The sequence below is a fragment of the Alosa alosa genome, chromosome 7 (assembly GCF_017589495.1).
Source record: "Alosa alosa isolate M-15738 ecotype Scorff River chromosome 7, AALO_Geno_1.1, whole genome shotgun sequence".
Taxonomy (NCBI): domain Eukaryota; kingdom Metazoa; phylum Chordata; class Actinopteri; order Clupeiformes; family Clupeidae; genus Alosa; species Alosa alosa.
The window spans coordinates 9,253,779-9,264,435 of NC_063195.1; the positions used below are offsets into that span (position 1 = coordinate 9,253,779).

The window sequence follows — 10,657 nt, forward strand, 5'->3', positions numbered from 1 at the left end:
AGAGTGCTTAGTAAAGATCCTATATGACCACATCCTGTTACATTTCAAGACACATCTGGTCTTGTCAAACACACAAGCCCCGTTTACATGGACAGTTATTTTGTCATTCCGATTAAACTATTCCGAATTAAAAATTTAGTGTCATCTGTTCACATGTGGTACGTTCTATTCCAAAAGCATTCCAGAATAGGAATAGCCGTTGCTACTTTTGCTTCTGCTGGAGAAGCTACAACAGGCAACGCAGTTGACCAGAGAGCTCACCTGTATCTGGGTCAGCTGTTCCTCTGCGGCGGCCATCTTGGCTTCCAGAACTTTCCGGCGCTCCTCCTCAGCCAGATGGGCATCGGTGCGGTCGCTGAGCTCCCGGCTGAGACGGATGCAGTCCTGACGGAGCTTCGCCATCTCGGCATTCTGCCTGTGGGTGCCATAGCGGGACAGATTAAGAGAGTGTGTGTGTGTGTGTAGACTAAAAATGCAGTAATAGAACAAACAAGTTAGAAGAAAACATTAAATAGAATGTTTTGCCTTAAATTAAATGTCTATTTTGAGCTCATATTACAAAATTAGTGTAGAAAGACTTCAAACTTCCACTCAGTATCGTTTCTACACACACACACACACACACACACACACACACACACACACACCTCCTTTTGTTTGTTTGCAGCAATTTGACTCCCGTCACCCATCCCTACCCTTCCTCATTGTCTCCTGAGGTAATCACACAAGTCTCTGCGTCACCCCTGTGTCACCCCTGCGTCATAATCTACACTACCCTGCCCTAGCCTCAGGTCACTTTCCTTCCACTGGACCTACTTCTAAGAATGCAGAATGCAGGACTCAGTCTATAACTCCAGTAGAACATTCTGGAAGCCTCCCTGGAATGTGGCCAGGGCCGGTGTTAGAACACGCAGAGAACCATCACAATAACAGAGAATGGCATGCCATTACTAAAGTATAAATCAGCTTTTATGACCCCCTTCACCCACACCCACTGGCTGTCTGTAGGGACATAAAGGGAAGCAATCTGACCGCAGGGTAACGTAAAGATCACACACAGGAGTCTGGGAATGTGTGACCTGTGGCACTACCATTTACATTTTACTTTATATTACACACGTTTATTGTTCCAACTGATCGGATCTACTTTTATGTACTTACATATATAGCTACAACTTACATCTTGTGAAACAGATGCTTAGCTGTGTGTGTGGAACAAAACACCTTTTTCACCTAAATACCATTACATTACACACCTTTTATTTTTCCAATTGATCAGACCTACTTATATGAACTTAAATACGTAGTTACAACTTACATCTGGCACTGCATTGTTATGGTGTACACTCTTTCTCCTTTTCTGAACTTTTGACTGTAGAATTAGCATACGATTCATTCTGTTGCACTTCATGTCTGTAATAATTATGGTTACAACTGCTCACACTGCAGGACCACATAACTTTCAGGCATGGCAGATATCCAACCCAATCGGTCCAGAGTTGGAATTCTGATCTTTACTTCTTCTAATAAATCTGACATTATCAGCCTACTCAAACTGCACTACATAACAAGCTGGATGGTCCAGTTCTAAAGCTGTTTTTTTAAAACTGTTTTTGGCCTTTCCCCCCTTCAGATATGATGGTGAAGAGTGACAGGTAGCAAGTAGGGGAGAGAGATGGGGTGGAATCGGGAATTGACCCGGGCCGGAATCGATCCCGGGTCCCCGCGGGCACTTCGACCAGAATGCGGTACGGGTGCTGTAGCCAGTTGCCTAAAGTTCTAGGTTCTAAAGTTTGTAAGGTTTAACATAATCAGAGCTAAAATGGCGTGTCTACCCAGATTTACTCGTATAAACTTATAGATGTTCACCTCACACTCCACTAGTGGTGTACATTCTTTCTCCTTTTCTAAGCTTTTTGACGGTAGCCTTATTAGGGTTGCATTAGATCCTTTTTCTGATTGGCAGGCCATCGGGTGAGCTGGCCCTCCGATTGGCTGGCGGTGCACGTACCTGCTCTCTGATTGGCTGGTGGCTTGGTTGAGGGCGTCCCTGAGGATGGAGTTCTCCTGCTGCAGACGGGCCAGCTGGGCGTTGGGACCATTTTCCAGCTGCTCCTGCAGAGTCTGGATCTGTGTGTGTGTGTGAGAGAGAGACATGTATAAAGTATGGTGTGTGTGTGTGTGTGAGAGAGACATGTATAAAGTATAGAGAGACATGTATAAAGTATGGTGTATGTAGTGTGTATAAAGTGGTGTGTGTGTTTATGCGTAGGTGTGTGAGAGTAATTGAGTGATTCTTTCAGTGTGTGTATGTGTGCGCGTGTGTGTTGCTTTATTGAGGCACACTCAAATTACTGAGCTCATACTAGAACAGCAGCCTCCCATGTGGTGTTGACCCCTGACCCTTAACCTTTGACCCCTGACTGACCTTGCTGGTGAACTGCTGCGTCTCCATCAGGTGCTCCTCGTAGGAGGCCTGCATGCGCGCCTGCAGAGCCATCAGCTCCTGCTGACGACCGCTCAGCTCCGAGCTCAGACGCGTCTCCACCGCCGCCAGACGAGACTTCTCCGCACCCAGCTCCTAGACAGACACCGCGACACACCACGACACACCGACACACCCATTACACACCACGACACACCACGACACAATGCACGACACACCGACAATAACACCGACACAAGAGAATAATACCAGATATGCTTAATGAAAATACCATCATCCTACTTTCAAACAATGGATGTTAAAGGTGCGATTTGTAGGATTGTTACCGAACGTTCTGCAGGCCAAAATCAAAACACTGGTGAACGTTCAAAAAGACTACCAGACGCGAGCCTCTTCTGGGTTGCCAGATGTAATTAAGACTTCGCTAACGTTAGTTGACCTGCAGCTGCTTTAACGTTTCTCCAACCATGACCCAGCTACACATTCACGAAACAGTGAAAACAAAAAATACCTCTCTAACCAGCGTAACATATTTAGCTGAAGTTAAGCGATGCAGATGAAGTTTAGCATAGGCTACCTGTTGTGGAGAAATATGGCCAGCTCTGTCAGACTTGATATTCTTTCGTTTGATCTAAGACGTCCACCATCTCAGGAAGCTCCTCCGATGTCCACTTAATTTGTTTCTTGTTTAAATTTTGGAAATTTGCATGCCTCGTGAGGGTTCATGACTACAACTGACAGCTGTTGACAGTTGGCCTTTGCTAATTTGGCAACCCAAATAGGAGGACGGCACTAGCCCATTATTAATACACTATTCTAGAATGAATCGTTCAAAACATAAACGAAAATTCCAAGACATTCGCCCGTAACTCATTTTTTTCATGGGTTTTACGGGTTAGAGTAATGTTGTCAAATAAGCCATTACTTCAATTCATCGTGTTTCCTTACTCTCTGACAACATATGATCATCATTTTTGGAATGGTTACAGTTTATTTTCCATTATTTCCTACATACTGCACCTTTAATAATGTACTACATAACACCAGATTCCCTTTCCTATTGTGACTGGCTAACTGTATGTTACTGCTTGTATTATTAATGACATTTAGCAGGAGCTGGTATGTGTGTGAGTGGGATGGATGGATTAGAACCTTGGTGAGTTCCTTCACGCGGTTCTTAGCGGCGGCGGAGTTCTCCAGTTCTGCAGCCAGGGCCTTCTCCTTCTCCTCCAGCTGCTTCTTCACCACAGCCACGGGATCTCCTTTCTGAGAGGCCTGAGAGAGAGAGAGAGAGAGAGAGAGAGAGAGAGAGAGAGAGAGAGAGAGAGAGAGAGAGAGAGAGAAGCGAGAGAATGAAGGATTGAGAGATTGAGAGAGAGAATGAAGGATGGAGGGAAAGGGAGAGAAAAGAGCGATAGATAGAGACAGAGAGAGAGAGAGAGACAAAGAAAGAAAAAGGATCTTAATATATTGTGCAAACACACATCCGTAAAATGTATTTCTATCCACATACCGTAAATGTATTTCTATTTAGATTCCACTCCCAAACCATTAACTGGCAGCAGGAAAATGAACATAATACATATTTCCAATCATACCCATGTGTACTGCCATTACCAACCAACACTGAAAGTAATTTATATTTGCATTAGAAAAGGTTTTTATCCGTGACGTAGGAGGGCTCTCGCCACCATGGCGGCGGGTCCCGTACCATTTGCCAGGAGTCGTGTCCGGTCTTGTCTCCGAGCGCCTCCAGGACCTTTTGGGTCTCGGCCTCGGTCAGGGTGCTGAGGGCCGTGAGCAGAGTGGGGAGCGCCGACTGCACGGGAGCCACCTCAGGGGTCACAGAGGTTACCGGGGCAACAGGGGTCGCCTCCACCGGAGCAACTGGCAAAGAGTGGGGGCAAGACAATGTTTATTTGTTTGTTTAATATAAGGCAATTTCCGCAACTAAGGCTATTTAATGGCCAGAGCATTGTGTGTTATAGAAACTTAGGCAAGACAATGTTGTTACTGTTAGACACATTACTCCACCAGGGGAGAGACAAGGGCAGGTGGGAAAGAGGGAGAATAGAATATCAGAACTTAATCAGATTAAGTTTTAGAGTTAGGCAATGGAGTGAGAAATTACTTACTTTTGTGACACACACACACACACATACATACATACATATATATATATTTTGTGTGTGTGTGTGTGTGTGTGTGTGAGAGATATGTACACCATATCAAATATACACGGAGTTGATATGGTGTACATATTACAGATTGTTATCTATATTAACAGTTTGTCCTGAATCAGTATTATATCTCCTGCCGTATCAGATAACTGTTCTGGAATCAGCAGTCCCACTTTCATCACTTCCTTACCTGGCTCTGCCTTCTTCCTTCTGCTTCTCTTGCTGGGAGCAGCAGCAGGGGGAGCTTCTGCTTTGGGCTCTTCAGCTTTGACTGGGGCAACAGCAGCGACCGCAGGCGGGGCAGGCGCCGTCTCCGCGGCAACCTCCACGACGGTGGGCGCCACGGCAGCAACGTTCTCTTGGGGCTTGGCGACGGCGGGCTCCACCTTGGCCACCTTCTTCTTCTTCTTGCCCGAGGATGACGGAGAGGGGACATCGGGCGTCTCCACGGCAACAGGGGCAGGCTCGACGATAGGTTCCGGGGCGGCATCCTCGGGTGCCGGTTCAGGTTCTTGAGCCTCTTGCTCGGGCGCGTCCTCGACGACAGGCTCGCAAACGACGGTTTCCACGACAACGGCAGGCTCCGGCACGGGTTCAGGCTCCGGTTCGGGTTCGGCCACTTCCTCGGCGACCTGCTCAGCCGCCACGGCGGTTTCCGCCACCTTCCCGTTGGACGCCTTCTCCTCCTTCTTCTTCTTCTTCCTCTTCTTGTCGGCGCGGGCTGATGATGCGTTGGCGGCGGCAGCGGGCGCCGACCCGGCGGTCTGCAGACGGGCCATCTTGCGGCGCTGCTCGGCCAGCGCGTCCTCGTAGGACGTCTCCTTCATGGAGAGCGTGGAGACTAGCGCGATGCCCAGCGCCGACACCAGCATGAAGCCGCCGAACACCACGAAGCCCAGCGTCTGAGGGTCGTACACGTCCATGTCTGCGTCTGTCTGTCTGCGTCCTGGCTGTCTGTCGTCGGTCGGTCGGTCTGTTGGTCGTCTGCCTGCCTGCCTGCCCTTACCTCACGTCCTGCAAACAGTGGACCAGGAGAGAGAAACACACAGGTCAGCATGGTCACACAGACTAAGTTAATTCAGTTAATCTTTACAGGGCCAAAAGGGCCTGAACTTATGTCTGGTTAAAACAGCAGATAGATGGACATACACACATAAACTACACATGTTGGGTACACATACTAAACACTAAACTTGACTAAGAGCACTAAGCCAACAACCAGTGAATGTATGTTAGCTACATAAGAAGAACTCACAGCAGCTCTGCCTCTGTATGGTGTCGGTGTGTCAGTGTGTGTCTAGCTATCCACGGATGGATTTTGAACTAGAGTTCCTTGTGCGGTGATAAGAGAGTCACTGAGTCAGAACGAACACACACACAGACCCCATCCCCCATCCCCCTATAGGCAGGCACCACCATCGCCCTATAGGCAGGCATCCCCCCCACACACACACACACACACACACACACACCCCCTATAGGCCAGCACACAATCCCATTCCAGCTCCCTATAGGCCAGCAGCACAGCTCACCAGCCCCACGCATCTACAAATAAGTCCATTGGGGTCGAGAGCCTTGAAAGGATAAACAAAACACAACACTCCAATGGAATTTCCTTGAAACCAGGAAGCTGCTCAGACGACCTCACTTCCTGCTGAACGGACTGCTTGTTAGAGTAATGTCTAGGACCACGCTGCAGACAACACCCCCACACACACACACACACACACTCTCTGATATGAACTTCACACCAGCAATCACTGGACTAATAGATTTGTACATGTTCTAGTGTGACATAGGACAGTGATTGTGGTACGAGTACTGGTGGTACGTGAACTCTCTCTAGTGGTAGTCAGAATGTATATAATTAAAAATATATAATTACAAAAACATGCAATCATTGAAGCTAAATTTCTTGAGAAAAAAAAAGAAGCAAAAACAGTATGTACAATGTAAAATGTGCACTTAAATTGGCTTAGGCTATTGTGTTTTAATGCCGGTCATAATGGTGGTACTTGGAGAGCCAAATGTTTTCTGAGGTGGTACTCATTTTGAAAACTACTGATATAGGATATGTGTATGATAATGTGTCATATGCTATGAATATGGTCTGCATGGGTAAAGTACATGTGTGGGTATGTGTTTGTGTTGGTTACCGACAGCAACATGGTGGCAGAGGTCGCATGGGTTCATAGAACGTCTGATATTTACAAGCAGACGCCTCTGGCGTTCACACACACACAAACAAACACACACACACCATGTATAACATCCTGCATATACAGACACACACAACCAAAGTAACTTGCTTGTACAGCTGAACAAGTACTTATACACCACTTCTGACCATTTTTATATATATATATATATATATATATATATATATATATATATATATATATATATATATATATATATATATATATATATATATATATATAAAAACCACTATATAGGGTATTTTTGTATCTTCACTCACACAAAATACTGCAGGAGGCGGACAAAGCTTTTTACATGCATCTGAAACAGAATGTGAATGAATTGAGTTTGAAAATTCAAACTGAATTCACAGACTCCAAATGCCAACACTACTCACAGCAACACCCAGGACAGGAGAACTGTTAATTCACCTTTAGGGTGCTTGAACATTACCTCATCAAACAAACGCCAACAAATGCCAAAAAACTCCAGCAAACGGCAACTGTTTGATCAGTGGACACTTTCAGTCAGTTTGTTGTCGTTTGTTCAAATTTGTACAAGTTCGACGTGTTCTAAAGTCATAATTACCTGGGCATTGTGGATCTGTGAGTTGGTTTTCTCAACATAACGAATGTTGAGGTTGTTTGGCGACAGCACACGCGTTTATAGGTCGTTTGAGTTTGGGTTGGGGGCAAACAGCACACGTGTTTATAGGTTGTACGAGTTCGACATGTTCTAAAGTCATTCTGAAGTCGGTGAAGAGCTGTGACTCGGTTGTAATCCTGAAAAATGTTCAGAAAACCAACATTAGAATGTTGGGGTTGGTTGGTGGTTTGGTTTTGTTTGTTTGTTTGTTTTAAGCAACACCACACGTGTTCTAGGACAGAAGCATAAAGTCCAACATGCAGAGGGACAGTCCTACTGCCCGGGGGTCGCTTGTCTCAGTACGCAGAGCAAAGGAGAGTACGTGGAGAGGCCAGCGGGAGGGTTGGAGGTAGAGGCAGAGTGCGCACACACACACACACACACGTGCACGTACGCGCACGCACACACACACAGAGCGAAGGAGGGTACGTGGAGAGGCCAGCGGGAGGGTTGAAGGTAGAGGCAGAGTGCACACACACACACACACACACGCGCACGTACGTATGTATGCACACGCACACAACACTTCAAAAAAAAAAAAAAAAAAAGGAGAGGGTCTTTTTTCCCCCCTGTGAGATGACAAATTCTTTCACTCTCAACCACTGAGGTATGTTGTGCAACTCTGAGCCGACCCACACACACCACCCCCAACCCAAGGCTCACCTCAATCACAAGCACACACCTCTCGTCTCAGTCCTCAACCACCCGTGTGCAAATGCCACTTGGTTTCTAGTTTCCCTGGGATGTGTACATATAGAACAGCAAGACCCCACAACTACCCCCCCACACACACACACACACACACTTCAACCCCCGCCATGTGTTTACACTTTCAGGGAACATTCCTGACAGGAATTCCCTCAAGGAAAACTCCCCCACACACACACACACAAACCCTTTCTCCCTGTCCTTCCCCGAGTCTTTCTCTCCCGCACTCCTCAGACCACAATGGGCAAACTGAATGCCCTGAAGACACCTACAGATGGGAGATGTCAAACAAGCACCCGCATCAAATACACTGCCCTGGGTATGGTTTTGGAGGGGGCAGGGGAGAGCGAGACAGACAGACAGAAAGACATACAGACAGAGAGGTGTGTGTGTGTTCACTTGAGAAGGGGCCTCCAAGTGCTTGGGAAATGCTGACTGGTCTTTAAGTTGACCACGCCCCCTGACTAGATCTTTAAGTTAACCACGCCCCCTCCTGGCTCGGTCTTTACCACACGCTCTCCCTGACTATAAAATACTTAAGTTACACAAGACGGGCAAAAAAAAAAAAAAATCATTAGGCCTAAAACAAAGCCAAATGATTTGATTGATTATACACCATTCTACAAATTAAACCTTGTCAGTATGGTTCTACTGAAAAACATATTGCCCCAAAATTAGATGTGATGTTTGAATCAACAGGCAATCTAACGAATAAATGTTAGAACACTGAAATAGCCTAATAACATAATGATAATAATAAAAATAATAAGAATAAACAAGTTAGACTTAAGGTAATTTTCTCTGCGTCTGTCAGGTCTATCAACTTAAGGCAAAATACTACACATTCTCTTACAATATAAATATGTAAGCAAACTTAACCTATATTTAAAAAAAAACTAATTAAAGCAAGCAAATTGACACGGCTGTGGTCTTGGAACCTGACAGGTGATATTATGATATCAATAGAGGCGATTGGCTTCAACAAAATCCAGGGAGAACTTTCTGTACTGTTTCTACCGCGGACAATTAACCCTCTATGTCGTGGCAACTACCTCTGGAGTTATGTAATGAATCAGAAGGCAACACAGACCTTAAGCTATATCCTCGTCAGCATGTCTCCAAACACCCTAAAGCACAAACACAAAATATCTTTCACAAAACTCATTCAAGTAACGTCGTCTTTCTACCTACGAAGCAGCAACTGTCATCAGTCTAACTAATGCAGTGAACTTATATAGCATAGCCGAGATTTTCTGGACCCCCTCCTCATCGCTTCGGATAGCCTATAGCCTATTTTAAGCATGGTGCAGTATCAAGTTCAAAGCGTTCAAAACGGAAAAGAGGAAAGAATAAATGCGTTATATTTCCATCAAAAGCCAATCTTGCTCAGCATAGTATTAAGTCCTGTCCATTGTGTTTGAAACATCATCCGTCTGGATCAATCAAAGCCAGGCCATTATCAAAACGGCAGACACGCTCATTTAATAACCAAATCAGTGGATCTCGAAAATCAAAATCAACTTGTCCACAGATAAGATAAACATTACACACAAACTCAGTGGGTCGAATGAAAATATATCCCAACAAACAAGCGTGATAAAAAAAAAAAAACACACACAACTCAACAATCACCTAAAGCAGCATTCTTCCATTCAGCTGCAACGTTCTACAAACTTTTACACAAGTTTCCAACGAAGTAACCCATACCTCGCTCGTAGCACAAGCCTATACAAACTATGCGGTCTCCGTCAGTTTTCACTACATAGGCTAGGCTACACGATATAAAACGTACAAGGTCTCAACAATAAGACGTTCTCTGCATGGGGTAGACATGGAGTTTATGGTGAATCATCTCTTCGAAGTGGGCTGCACACGTTAGAGAAAGTCAGGCAACTGTTCAGGACATTTGCTACATTGTTGCGATGAGCTTCCCAAACTTCCGCACGCTGCACACACACACGCCGAGACAATAAATCCTATGGTTACAATAGTTTGCATGCAACTTCAAGCAAACTTCAACAATTTAACATTTTGCTCTACTGAAGGAAAGTAATAAAAATGTGCGTCTTACCCCAAGCTCTGAATTTCAGTGATTCAGAGAAGCCGCGACGAATGGAGTCGTGGCACTTTCTGTGACTTGGACGAGCGCCCGCCTGTGGACCAGAATCTAATGGATTTGGAGAGATCTCATTGGTGCAAAAATACATCAATCAGTGGCATTTAAACCAACCGCGAGGGGTCAGCGCGATGCAGTTGGCCGAAGAACGGCATGGAGAAAAGAGAGGTGTCATTGTTTGGACAATATTTCATTTGGGAGTGGGACTTGTGGACTCGTCTTCGCGTAAAATGATTTGGTAAAAAAAAGAGAGAAAATAACGAAAGCTATGCTACTTGGCTATTTACATCATCACTAGGGACATTTGCAGAGCAAAGTGATGTGACTTCTAATAGGCTGAATGAAATGCCATCCAGGCTAATC

At 45.4% G+C, this 10,657-nt stretch overlaps 1 protein-coding gene across 3 annotated transcripts in view; it reads right to left on the bottom strand.

Annotated features, from left to right (window-relative positions):
- Positions 1-10,332, bottom strand: part of rrbp1b (ribosome binding protein 1b) — a 25,651-nt gene extending 15,319 nt beyond the window's left edge. For 2 of the 3 annotated variants that reach the window (XR_007194070.1, XM_048247924.1), the window contains exons 1-7: positions 10,250-10,332; positions 4,817-5,640; positions 4,158-4,333; positions 3,599-3,721; positions 2,429-2,581; positions 2,012-2,130; positions 262-415 (exon numbers count right to left, since the gene is read on the bottom strand). Coding sequence is in view for 1 of the 3 variants with exons in the window: in XM_048247924.1 (XP_048103881.1) it covers positions 262-415; positions 2,012-2,130; positions 2,429-2,581; positions 3,599-3,721; positions 4,158-4,333; positions 4,817-5,549 (1,458 nt within the window). In the remaining 2 variants the exon portion in view is untranslated. Of the gene's footprint in view, positions 1-261; positions 416-2,011; positions 2,131-2,428; positions 2,582-3,598; positions 3,722-4,157; positions 4,334-4,816; positions 5,641-10,249 lie in introns of those variants that run through there. The other variant, XR_007194071.1, reaches the window with a different exon arrangement.
- Between the last annotated feature and the right edge of the window lie 325 nt (positions 10,333-10,657).